The sequence below is a fragment of the Salmo salar genome, chromosome ssa03, assembly GCF_905237065.1.
Source record: "Salmo salar chromosome ssa03, Ssal_v3.1, whole genome shotgun sequence".
Classification (NCBI taxonomy): Eukaryota; Metazoa; Chordata; class Actinopteri; order Salmoniformes; family Salmonidae; genus Salmo; species Salmo salar.
The window spans coordinates 72,803,447-72,816,876 of NC_059444.1; the positions used below are offsets into that span (position 1 = coordinate 72,803,447).

Genomic DNA, 13,430 nt, shown 5'->3' on the forward strand with positions numbered 1-13,430 from the left:
AGTTCACTCTTGGTTTCATCAGACCAGAGAATCTTGTTTCTCATGGTCTGAGAGTCCTTTAGGTGCCTTTTGGCAAACTCCAAGCGGGCTGTCATGTGCCTTTTACTGAGCAATGGCTTCCGTCTGGCCACTCTACCATAAAGGCCTGATTGGTGGAGTGCTGCAGAGATGGTTGTCCTTCTGGAAGGTTCTCCCATCTCCACAGAGGAATTCTGGAGCTCTGTCAGAGGGACCATCGGGTTCTTGGTCATCTCCCTGACCAAGGCCCTTCTCCCCCGATTGCTCATTGGCCGGGCAGCCAGCTCTAGGAAGAGTCTAGGTGGTTCCAAACTTCTTCCATTTAAGAATAAAGGAGGCCACTGTGTTCTTGGTAACCTTCAATGCTGCAGAATTTTGCAGTGCCTCGACACAGTCCTGTCTCTGAGCTCTACGGACAGTTCCTTCAAACTCATGGCTTGGTTTTTGCTCTGACATGCACTGTCAACTGTGGGAACTTATATAGACAGGTAGGTGGGTTTCCAAATCTTGTCCAATCAATTGAATTTACCACAGATGGACTCCAATCAAGTTGTAGAAACATCTCAAGGATGATTAATGGAAACAGGATGCACCTTAGCTCAATTTTGAGTTTCATAGCAAAGAGTCTGAATACTTATAAGGTTTTTTTTTTTTAAAGTAATACCTTTGCTAAAATTTCAACAACAGTTTTTTTTATCCTCTTTGTCATTATGGGGTATTGTGTGTAGATTGACAAGGGGGAAAAATGAATGTAATCCATTTTAGAATAAAGCTGTCAAGGGGTTTGAATACTTTCAGAATGCACTGTATATATATATATATATATATATATATATATATATATATATATATATATATATATATTAATAATATTATTTGTTTTATTATTATTATTTAATGAAACATTGAATTTGGGCTTTTGCTATTAACTCAAAAATATACCACTACAGAGGTCCTTAAATTCAAAATCAAATAGCCGAATGGTCCTTGGTATAACCATCTTACAACAACTCCATATGTTAGCCTAATAGAAACCCAGGGTCGGGCCTTTAGACTCTAGGGGGATTATGGGAGACCTCACTACCGACAACAATAAACATGGTCTAATATACACAAACACTGTACCAGAGTGTTCCCAAAATATTGAAAATATTGATGCAGTGACAGTATTTTATGTCATGACATTACATATGCATGCTGGACAGTGCAGTTATGTGCAGTGCCACGCAAAATGTGAGAAGGCTGTTTCAATTACCTGTGGAAATTGCTGGACATAGGAATATAGAAAGTGTAGACAGAGAAATATATCTACCCATGCATGCACATGCATAAAAATCTACATTTCAAGTCACTGAGAGCACAAAATGTGTTTATTTAAGCCTTTAATATTGTAATGGAAAAATTAAAGTCAATGATAGGTTGATGTGCCACACTGAAGTGTGATGGTGATGGAGACTATGGAGGGATGGGACGGTGCCAAGATGTGTCCAGCCAGCCAGCAGTCCATCAAGCCTTTTACGTCCTGAATGTCCATATTAGTCCACATGGGAAACTAAACGTATGGCCTGGTCCCTGTTGTATCGGGTTCCCTTCATTCCAAGACTCCTGGGTCTATTTCTGATCTCCTGTAAGGGGATAGCTTGTCCCTCATTTTGCCTGTCGCTTAACTTTTGCTTCAAACTCATCCCTCCCTCTCTCTGCCTCTACAAATCCAAACTTGAGGCTGTGGCTAAAGTTAGCACGGTCTACAGAGGTATATAAGCCCCCGAGGATAGGGGTTTAATGCGGCTTCACATCAGTCTCTTCTCTTGTTGACCATCCAAACCTCCATACATACCGTCTCGAGATGGTGAGTAACACCGGTCCTCACTTTCTGACTGCTTACCTGTCCACTACTCTGTGTGCTGTCGGTGGGAACCTCCAGGAATAACACAGCATTTCCAGATCTTCTTGTTTTTCTATTTTAAGCTTTTTTGCTAGATTGAAAAAGAAATGATGGAACAACTTTTTAAAACTCAACTGTACTTTGGACTTTTTTGTGTGGTGCCATTTTTAGACATTTTGTGTTAAGCTGTTCCTGGATATACAATACCATTCACAGGATCTAAACATTTTGTTAACACTTTATTAACAACATTTATATAAAAGATGCTGTAAAAGGTTAGCTACCTGAAGATAATTCATGTTTTAATACATCCACATTCAAAAACATCCTCCTCTGTCCTGAGCCAGAGAAAGATTGTTCCTGAAGTGTTCTGAGAACATTTCAAGAGCTAGGTAGTAAGGGATGTTAAACTACATTTAAGACATAGTGGCAGGATTTAATGGTGGACCACACATATTCACCCCACATCACACTGATAGTCAGATCAAAGACTGTAACGCTAGATGGCAGACGGAATAGTGTACTGGACCTACACACAAAGACATCCACTCGCCTGTCCCTGACCAGGAACAGCTTGACACTGAAGTCAAAGGTCACTAATTGGCCTCCTGAGGGCTACAGCTGCAGGATGAACAGACCTAGAAGGTCCCATTGTTAAGCAGTTGATGTGTTTGTCCTTCAGGCACCCAAGAAGGCCAAGAGGAGGGGAGCAGCAGCAGAGGGCGGTTCCTCCAACGTGTTCTCCATGTTTGAGCAGAGCCAGATCCAGGAGTACAAGGAGGTGAGGATTTCTTAACACACTATGTAACACCTCATCACTTTTACACCTTAAATGTCAATGGGACAGATTTCCTTTCAACTCCCTATCTGGGCTGAGAGTGAGTGACTCTAGTCTGGCCACCACTCAGTTTCATTGTAACCTAATTATGCTGTAGAGTGGCTGAAATAGTTGCTAACACTGAAACAGACAGGCACAGCGGCTAAATTGATACTGTTATAATCATGAGTCAATCACGGTGTACTGTTTTTCCTTGTTTCATTAAAGGAGCGAACCCCAAATTAGATTTAGGGGGCTGGCCTCTGATTGGTAAATTCTCAGTGCAGTTGCTATTTTGTCTGTCCCCCCTCTCTCCCAACTTAAAAAAAGCAAAGAATGTCATGAGGAGAAGCTCTGAAGTTTCTGTAACCTTTTGAAGCTCTCCAGGCCTCCCTCTCGTCTGAGCCTTCAGCTGTCACTCAACCTCTCATCTTAAGTCCTCTGCTGCTGAGGGCTGCGTGTTTAAGTATGGCAGGACAACTGGGCCCTGGCTGGCACGCTGCACACAGAGGAGAGGGGAAGGGCAGTGAGGGGGGCGGGGATGAAAGGGGGGTCACTGGGGGGGGGGATGGGTGTGGACAGGGGGAGAACAGGTGGGGACCGAGGGGAACAGAAGGGGTTGGGGGGGGCACCTTCTTGAGCTTCTGATAAGGTCTAGAGTTTGGAAGGCAGGTTAGTGTACCTGTTTATGAGGAGAGGAAAGTTGGAGAGGTGAACGGTATGTAGATGAAAGACGGAGGGTAGAAAGTGGAAGGAGTGTAGGGAAGGATACTGTGTGTATGGAAGGATGGATAAGGTCAGGAAATAGGGATCTGGCAGTAGGTGGGAGATTGTATATGATAGTATGTGTTTTCAAAAGTGTTGTCAAGGGATATGGGCACAGACTTGACGGAGGGAATTCTTGCTGCTGTAAGTGATACAGACTTCTTAAGTATCACTTGGGGAATGTCTGACATCATCATTGGGACAGTCTTAACACTTTGCAATGATGGGGTGTGTGTGTGTGCATGTGTGTGAGTCAGGAAGATGGATTACCAGCTGCTTTTTTAAGTTCAAGATCAACCATGGGGGTCCTCTTGGGTTTCATAGACGTAAGAGATGAGGTCCAGAGACAGGCTGGGACAGTGGAAGAAGGATTTAACAGGTGTAACTTAATGAGCTCTCCCTAAATGTAAGAATTTACATTTCTTGTTCTTTTTAGGTCTCGCCTAACAAGGGTTACATAGCATTGTGCCATAGATAGGCAGCACCTGGCACTTAAATGACCATAGTTGACAGAGGTGTCTCTAAGTTGTATGGAGTGTACATGCTACCCACGTCCCACTACACACAGGACTGAACCCCCCCTCCTCCATGTCCCACTACCCACAGGACTGAACCCCCCCTCCTCCACGTCCCACTACACACAGGACTGAACCCCCCCTCCTCCATGTCCCACTACACACAGGACTGAACCCCCCCTCCTCCACATCCCACTACCCACAGGACTGAACCCCCTCCTCCATGTCCCACTACACACAGGACTGAACCCCCCCCTCCATGTCCCACTACACACAGGACTGAACCCCCCCTCCTCCACATCCCACTACCCACAGGACTGAACCCCCCCTCCTCCATGTCCCACTACACACAGGACTGAACCCCCCCTCCTCCATGTCCCACTACACACAGGACTGAACCCCCCCTCCTCCATGTCCCACTACGCACAGGACTCAAGCCCCCCCTCCACATGCACACTACACACAGGACTCAACCCCCCTCCTCCATGTCCCACTACACACAGGACTGAACCCCCCCTCCTCCATGTCCCACTACACACAGGACTGAACCCCCCTCCTCCATGTCCCACTACGCACAGGACTGAACCCCCCCTCCTCCATGTCACACTGGGGATGACAACTTGGCAGACTCTGGTGACTGGTGTTCATGTAATGCCAGACATTATCTGTCCCTCAATTCTTCCCTCCCTCCTTCCCTCCTTCTCAGGCTTTCACAATCATTGACCAGAACAGAGACGGTATCATCAGCAAGGATGACTTGAGGGACGTGCTGGCCTCAATGGGTGAGCAAGGGTTACATTTAAGACCTTTTAAGATTCTGAGGACATATTATGTGACTGACCTGTCTCTATTAAAAGTGTGCCTTAGTATGTCCACAATGTCCTATATGTACTGTATATGTGTGTATGTGTTTGTGTGTGTGTGTGAGAGAGAGAGAGAGAGAGAGAGAGAGAGAGAGAGAGAGAGAGAGAGAGAGATAGATAGATAGATAGATAGATAGATAGATAGATAGATAGATAGATAGATAGATAGATAGATAGATAGATAGATAGATAGATAGATAGATAGATAGATAGATAGATAGATAGATAGATAGATAGATAGATAGATAATGGTGCTAGCTAACCTCCACTCCCACCCTGCTCTGTAGGCCAGTTGAATGTGAAGAATGAGGAGCTGGAAGCCATGGTCAAGGAGGCCAGCGGCCCCATCAACTTCACCGTCTTCCTCACCATGTTTGGAGAGAAGCTCAAGGGTGGGTCTATAACTCACTGTACTTGCTTTATTTCTGTTGCACATCTCCTCATTTCTTGGTTTGACTCTGTTAGGCTCACTGTCTAACTTGTTATAACCAGGTTATAATCGCTTTAAAGTGCTAGTGGCTTTCTAAGTACACTCCCATATCTGAGGACATTGCATGTGTCTTGCTGTCAGTGTAACATGCCTGACTGACGCTCTGTGTATCTCAGGTGCTGATCCCGAGGATGTCATCGTTAGTGCTTTCAAGGTCCTGGACCCCGAGGCTACCGGTTTCATCAAGAAGGAATTGTGAGAATATTTCCTTCCTTATTTTACAGTTGTAGTAATGAGTGCACTCCATAACAGAATCCACAGCTTCATGAATGTTTGTGACTTTGTCTCCCTCTCTCTCTAGCCTTCAGGAGCTCCTGACCACTCAGTGCGACAGGTTCTCTGCAGAGGAGGTGAGTACATTTCTCACCATTCAGTTTGAATATCATCATGATCTCTCCTTGTCCCTTGACTTGATGAGTGGCTGACCCTCCTTCTCCTCCCCTCAGATGAAGAACCTGTGGGCTGCCTTCCCCCCAGATGTGGCCGGCAACGTAGACTACAAGCAAATCTGCTACGTAATCACACACGGAGAGGAGAAGGAGGAGTAATGAAACAGACAGAAGAAAAGAAAACAGCCTCCCTTGCCATTCTACCTTCCTGCTCCTCTGTTCTTCCTTCTATTCTCTTTATGTGTACTCGTGTGCTCTGTCTCTCACGCACACAAATTCTCTAAAAGACTCGTCTCTACTCAAGACATTTGTGTGAGAGCGGGCGCTCATGGGTTGTCTATGTTTGTTCGTGGGGATATGGGATTATTTTCAATAAAAATGATCTTTTAACATCTCCATCTCTTTCTCATCCGCTTTCCCTTCCCTTAACCCTCTTCCTCCTTTTCATCTCTTACTCCTATCTATCATTGGTTGTTTCCCCAGTCTCTCTGTTAGAAGAAATGCACACAGCAAGTCGTATTCCACTGCTGTGGTATGGATGTGTAAACCCCAAGGTGAAATGGAGCACCAGTCTTTGCCTCGGCTGCAACAGCTCAGAGGTTAGACCTGGAAGTCCTTTCGCCCCCTTAATTTAACCCTCAGATGGGCAAATAAACCAAACAGAGAGAAATCGTTCTATAATAATTGTAGAGTTTATCTCCTGAAGATAAGGTGGGGAAATAGGAGATATTCTAAGAAGGAATGAGGCTAGAGAAAAACAGGGTCTCCTTAAAGTGACGGCTACGTTTTTCTCAAGAAGTGAGAAAGGCTGCTAGAGAGAAGAGAAAGGACGCAAAGAAAACACTCGTCTTCACCTCCTTTCCCTCCTCCCTTTCCTCCTTTACTTCTACCTCTTTGTTTTCTATAAGCTTCTTTGTTTTCTGCACCTGGACTAGCTTTATTCTGCCAGAAACTCCTCTGTAATGAATAAAAGGGACTAACTGTGAATAAAAGCTCTTATCTTTTGTACACTAGTGTCTCTGTTCATGAGTGGTTCTGGTAGAGTGGGATTGAGAAACAACAGGGCTGGCGTGGGTGTATTTCCTGTGCTGTGTGCATAGGGGGAAGAAATACAAATTGTCTGAGAAACCACCAAAATCTTATCCGCAGACTAGGCTCATTTGTAAAGACAGAAATCATACACCTTAACTGCCCCCTGCTGGACCATAGACTGTCTGAAATATGAAGTTTTTCCAGAATGGAAGAAAATGTTCATGCACAGCTCATTGGGAGAATGCAGGCTATATCAATATGAAACAAGAATGCAAGACAGAGCAGGGTTCTTTAATATATTATGGTTTATTATTCATCACAACTGTCATTATCATTATTAATTAAATACATCATGTGTAGATTTTCTTCTGCAGGTAAGGAATGCATTTCATTATCTAGGATTTTATTTTTCCAACAATAACAGTTCCATGTAAACTTAAAACAACAAAAGACATACAGTTGTGGAGAAACCATGACAAAATAGAAAAACTTAAAAGCAACAACCTTTAAAATCTAATCAATGGGACGCTCCCAATTAAAAGCAATCAAGCTCAAGGATTTCAGGACCAATGTAGAAATGCACTCTGGACCTAAGTGTCTCTGTTGACTCATCCTGGCTATTTCAGGCATGAGGACTGATTCCAGATCATGAAATTTGGGAGCAATGACAGGATGACTGTCATGAACTCTTGATGACTCAACACAGAACTGAGTACCTTAAGGAGCCTAACCAATAGGATGGAGCCAGGGCCTGCTTGGAGAAATATTGCTCTATCCTGATTGGTTCTGTAGCATTCTCAGGGTTCTCCAACTTCTAATTATTGCCATGAGAACTACTGATCTCAGCAGTGGCATTGCTGGCCGTCAGTGCTGCTGTTTGACAACATGCTTTGTGAACAATAAGGTTTGCATAAACATGTTCAGGTCATCTTCGCCGACTCTACGCTGATCCAAAAGTGATTCTGAGAAGACTGGAAGCAAAATGTGGGGGAAGAAGGGGGAAAGCAGGGGCTTAAAAAAAATAACATGAGTTGGGGGGGAAAAAATGACAAATAGTGAACAAAACGGACATTTTGGCTACGATTACACTAAAAACCCTCCTCTCCTACAAAAACAGTACAGAGAATCAGTGTTAAGAGAATCAACGGTTTCCACCAAGGAATGGTGTTACAGTAACTAACCGGCACTATCCATCTAATGTACAGTATACATACGTTACATAACACTGTGTGTGAGTGGGTTAGGGAGTATTCAAAACATCATTATGGTGGTTGGTTACAACATACTGACGTGACAAAGACAGACAACTTCAGATCTTCAATTACAACCCTTGTCAGAGTTGACTAAATGCCTCCCAGTATCTTAAACAGTACTTTATGACCTTCGGCTCACTGAAATGATGATGGTCATTCCCCTGTTCTTCAATCACTGTCAGGTTTAATACTGTAATAAGGTAAATGGAGAATTGTGGACCTAACATTACCCATAGCTACCACAGTAAACTTGAAATATGAAATGACATAAATAGGATTTGTTATCTTAGAAGATAAGGACAAATGTGCAATAATGAAATCAAAACAGCCATACCAGTATCTAAAAAAAAAAACAATTCTTAACATTATCCTCCTTAAACTGGGCTTCACATCACCAGCCATTCTTCCAGTTAACCAGGTGTCCTTTACTCGCATAGAAAAATAGCAGTCAGATCCAAAATAAAGAATAATACATATATAATATCTGATTAAATTAACCAACTTTGTACATAAATACATCAGAGCCCGAAGGTCAGAGTTCAGAGGTTAATGCTACATTGGCACGCCTGACCCACCCAGCACCAAGTGGCTTCCTATGGGTCCTAAAGGCGCAGGTGTAAGAGGTGAAACTATCCCATAGATATGGAAAGAGGCCTCATAATTGTATCTGTGCCATTATGGCATCTGTGACAGCTTCATTGAGGCAATCTCCATTTCAAAGTAGTCAATTTTCTTCTTCCCGATTGGCTGATCCCTCCTGATGATCTGGTTGCACGACTCCAACAGGGTCACCAGAAGGGATCGGTCAATGAAGTTGGAAGTCCCATTCAGTTGACTACATTCAAATGGTGGAAGCCCTCATGGCCCTGCTCATGCTAAAACAGCCTTTTGGCCACTGGAGGCCTCTATCATTCTCTATGAACTATCCAGATGAGATTCAACAACCTACCTACCAAACAGGAGTGGTCAACATAAGTTTCTCAAATCACTCTAAATAGATCACATTCCAATGGGTTCATTTACTAAAAGCCTCACCCTTATTAATATTTGGCTAAATAAAATATATATTATTTAATTTATCACAAGCAAAAAAATAACAGATGGACATTTGGTTTGATGGGCAGATTCAGAGTTGTCATTGAATGCAGAAGGACCCTCCCTCGCTAAACTACCAGTATCTATCATCATCTCCCACTATAAATATACTCGAGAAACTTGAAAAGACAAAAAAAATAATTGCATTGTAAAATGAAATCACTCCATGTGTTGTTAGGGAGGTGCCATCCTGATCCATGTCTGTCTGTCAAGTCTCAGAATGTCATGTTCATTTCTCCCTCTCCTTACAAACCCTCCCTATCGCAGTGTACATCTCTCCATTTACCTGTTGGGATTATATTCCTCCGTCACTGGTCAGAGGACTAGAGATCAAGAGATGAGAGAGAGGGGGGAGAAAACAAGCAACTCAAAAAAGAGGAAGACAAAGACATGAGAGACAGAGCAGAGAAACTGGGTGGCAATATTGAACGGTAACACGGCTCACTACGCTACTAAGGCACACACACACACACACTTAACACTACAATAAATAGGTCCTCCCAGACATCCGAATACCATAGTACTACCAGCAATCACGGTCTTCAGTGCCTGGCTTTGAGATATTTTTCAATCGTTTACTTTTTTCTGCTAGCATTCCGGTTGGACATGTGACCACCTGACCACAGACTGGACATGACAGGGCATTATGGGGAACGACTCAAGGATCCTACATGGATTTAGGATGTTCTATTTACACCCAATCTATAACTCCCACATACTCTATGTCCAACAGCTTGTCTGTCCACCAGCTTCAGTCTGATAAAAACTAAATCAAATAAAAAACTAAATGAGAAAACAGTTGTGTGATCTTGGGAGATCCATTGTGAACCACACAGACAATTCTCCAGTTGCAAAAGGAAACGTGTCCCAACTTAATTATTCAAACTCATTGATGAAGCAAGCATGGGGGGGGGGAAATGACCCCTGGGGTGCTAATAAAACCATGATCCAGATGTCTCCAAAATCATCCTGACTATATGTAGTCCTCAAGATTCACTATACAGGAGGCCTTCTCCTTTTCTCTCTCTCATTCCACTTCTGGGGGTCTTTTGTTTCCATGTCCTCTTTTGTTCCTTGACTGTGTTCTTTGTAAAGGAATAACAGGAGAAACTAGGTCAAATCTCTTGGTGCTGTGGCTCCATTCTTCTCCTCTGCCTCTCCTCCCCCTCTGTCCTATTTCTTCCCCCCTTTCTCCTTTTTCTTCTCCTTCTCTGCCCGCTCCTTCTCCTTCTTCTGGCTCTCCTTGTCTGCTTTGTCCTTCTTCTTCTCCTTCTCTTTCCTCTTCTCCTCCTCCTTCTCTTTCTTCTTGTCTTCCTTGCTCTTCTTCTTCCTGTCATCCTCTCCTCCTGTAGCTGCTCCTCCTCTCCCTCCGTCTGGGAACGGGGGCAGAGGCGTGTTGTTAGCGGTGGGTGATGGGATGGTGGGTGTGATCTGCTCAGAGGTGACTTTGGGGGAGAGGGTGTTGGGTGGTGTATGGTGTACTGAGGCTGAGGCACCAGGCTGGCTCTGTGCTGAGGTCTGGGCTGGGCCAGAAGAGGGGCCTGGACCAGACCCAACCAAAGGACTCTGAGAGGCAGGCGCCCTAGCTACAGAGCCACTAGACATGGGTGGTTTGTGGGCGGGGCCTCCGGGTGGGCTTGAAGCTGCCGCTGAGGGGTTCTGTCGCTGCATGGCCTCCATCCCAGAGGCCCCAGAGAAGGAGCCCTTCTTCTGAGAGCGGAAGGGGGTTTTGGACTTGCGGAAGCCAGGGAGGGAGAGCAGGCTGGAGGAGGCCCTGAGGGGCCCTGGAGGGGGGATGGACCCCAGGAAGGAGAAGCTACCCCCGGAGCTGATGGCGGAGGCCCGACGCTTGTGCTCGTGGATGTCCCGTGTCCCGTGGAGCCTTCGGACAGGCTGGTGGGTCAGTTCGCCCCTGGACTCCCTCCACTTCCTTACCTGAATACTGCACTCCCTCTCAATCAGAGCCTCGGTCACCGCCAGGGACACCACCTACACAGACACAGACATACAGAGGAAGTCATCAAACCAGATCTAGACACACAGACAGTGAAATGTCAGTTGACTCATTTGACTCGTGTCAATGAGTCAGAGTAGGAGTATGTTTAGAGAACACGTGTATGTGTGTGTGTGTGTGTGTGTATGTCTGTCTGTATACACTGTTTACAGTCTCACCTCCTGCACCAATAGGTCCTCTCTGACAGACTCAGGTGGGATGTTCCTGAGGCGCTCCATGGTTTCGTACATGCCCTGGACCTCCCGCAGTTTATCCACCGAGCCAAGCATCTGCTTGAGCAGCACCAGGCCCACACGGAACACTATCTTCACTCCTAGAAAACAGCACAGTTAGCTAATAGTTAGCCACAGCATCATGTGCACTGTGTGTGTGTGTGTGTGTGTGTGTGAGAGAGTGTCTTACCCTCACAGAAGAACATGTCCCACACACGTAGCACACAGGACCACGGCAGGGTGCGTGAGAAGACACACATGAACCACTCGGTCATGTAGAGAATGGGGTCGATCTTAAACTTCTTCAGGTGACGGTAGGCCATGGGACAGACACGACGTAGCAGAGAGAAGAAGATCTCTCCATCCAACTGGATTGCTTCCTAAAAGAATGATGAGTCGTCTCAGTGTACACCAAAGAAGAAGATACAGTGTGTGCGTGTTCGTTCATTTACTCACCAATCCAGCACTATAGTATCCAGGCAGGTACGTCTCACAGATCTGCACCAGACACCAGAAGGCATGCTGCAAGTTGGGAATAAACACATTATACCACATTATAAACACTTAGCCCCATCCCACTAATTCATCAGTCTATAACATTGTTCCCATTCCCAGTCTCCTCCACAGTCCCCCTCCCTCTCTCTGTGTCCCCCAGCAGCCCCTCACCTCAGCAGGCATGTGCATGAGCAGGACAGCAGCCACCGGGGCCTGGGCCTGGCAGTATCCCTCTTCAGGTCTGTACACTGTGTAGGCTTTCAGTACCCGGTACAGATCCTGCTGCCTGGAGGCCACACCAGAAGAGAACAGACAGTTAGCACGCATGCACTCAAAGTACATTTTTATTGTACATGTCAGTGTGCTCTACATGGACTGAACAAATCCTGTTATACGTCAGTACAGCATGGTCATTTACCCGTGTCCACCGCGAGCAGCAAACATCTCATGGAAGGGGAACTGTCTATGCAGGTCCTTCTCTATAATGTCCAACCATTTAGGGTCTCCCTGCTCCCTCTCCAACTCCTACAGAGATTAAGAGAGAAAGAAAACTTCAGAACATTTCTAATTGAGCAACTTTAAAGCAACATATCTAGTTCGAGCAGCATAATATGGAACCGGACTGAGTATAACTAGGCCTTTAACAAAGCATGTCTGTGTCAGAGTGAAAGCAGAGAAAGGGAAGGAAAAGGGGTTTATCTGATATGATCTGTCCAGACCCCCAGGTCTGTGAAGGTAGACCCAGCCAGGCTGGATTACTGCCCAGGATAAGAGGCTTAGAGCTGGGGAGGTGTCTGCACCCCCTAATAAACACCCCTGGAGATCTAACTGGTCTAACGAGCCACAACTCCTCCCCATCGCATTAACTTCTGTTTTAGTTATTCTGTCTACCTAGAGTTCACTGAAGAACTTCTGTTTTAGTTATTCTGTCTACCTAGAGTTCACTGAAGAACTTCTGTTTTAGTTATTCTGTCTACCTAGAGTTCACTGAAGAACTTCTGTTTTAGTTATTCTGTCTACCTAGAGTTCACTGAAGAACTTCTGTTTTAGTTATTCTGTCTACCTAGAGTTCACTGAAGAACTTCTGTTTTAGTTATTCTGTCTACCTAGAGTTCACTGAAGAACTTCTGTTTTAGTTATTCTGTCTACCTAGAGTTCACTGAAGAACTTCTGTTTTAGTTATTCTGTCTACCTAGAGTTCACTGAAGAACTTCTGTTTTAGTTATTCTGTCTACCTAGAGTTCACTGAAGAACTTCTGTTTTAGTTATTCTGTCTACCTAGAGTTCACTGAAGAACTTCTGTTTTAGTTATTCTGTCTACCTAGAGTTCACTGAAGAACTTCTGTTTTAGTTATTCTGTCTACCTAGAGTTCACTGAAGAACTTCTGTTTTAGTTATTCTGTCTACCTAGAGTTCACTGAAGAACTTCTGTTTTAGTTATTCTGTCTACCTAGAGTTCACTGAAGAACTTCTGTTTTAGTTATTCTGTCTACCTAGAGTTCACTGAAGAACTTCTGTACTCAAATACGTTGTTTTGATTACAGTGACATTTTGACTACAATGACCCTAAATAGAGGCTGTAGGAAT

General features: G+C 44.6%; 2 protein-coding genes across 2 annotated transcripts in view; one reads left to right on the top strand and one right to left on the bottom strand.

Annotated features, from left to right (window-relative positions):
- The first annotated feature begins 1,823 nt into the window (after positions 1–1,823).
- Positions 1,824–6,140, top strand: mlc-2 (myosin regulatory light chain 2). Its single transcript, NM_001123716.1, has 7 exons — positions 1,824–1,867; positions 2,586–2,684; positions 4,707–4,782; positions 5,151–5,255; positions 5,470–5,548; positions 5,655–5,703; positions 5,800–6,140. Exons 1-7 carry the CDS (start codon positions 1,865–1,867, stop codon positions 5,899–5,901), a joined length of 513 nt encoding a protein of 170 aa, NP_001117188.1. The 5' UTR covers positions 1,824–1,864; the 3' UTR covers positions 5,902–6,140.
- Positions 6,141–7,061: 921 nt separating this feature from the next.
- The window catches only part of LOC106601593 (TBC1 domain family member 10B), a 15,139-nt gene continuing 8,770 nt past the window's right edge, over positions 7,062–13,430 (bottom strand). Inside the window, exons 5-10 of the mRNA XM_014193914.2 lie at positions 12,262–12,368; positions 12,015–12,129; positions 11,805–11,870; positions 11,539–11,728; positions 11,295–11,449; positions 7,062–11,111 (exon numbers count right to left, since the gene is read on the bottom strand). Coding sequence (XP_014049389.2) covers positions 10,296–11,111; positions 11,295–11,449; positions 11,539–11,728; positions 11,805–11,870; positions 12,015–12,129; positions 12,262–12,368 — 1,449 coding nt within the window. The 3' untranslated portion in view covers positions 7,062–10,295. The remainder of the gene's footprint in view (positions 11,112–11,294; positions 11,450–11,538; positions 11,729–11,804; positions 11,871–12,014; positions 12,130–12,261; positions 12,369–13,430) is intronic.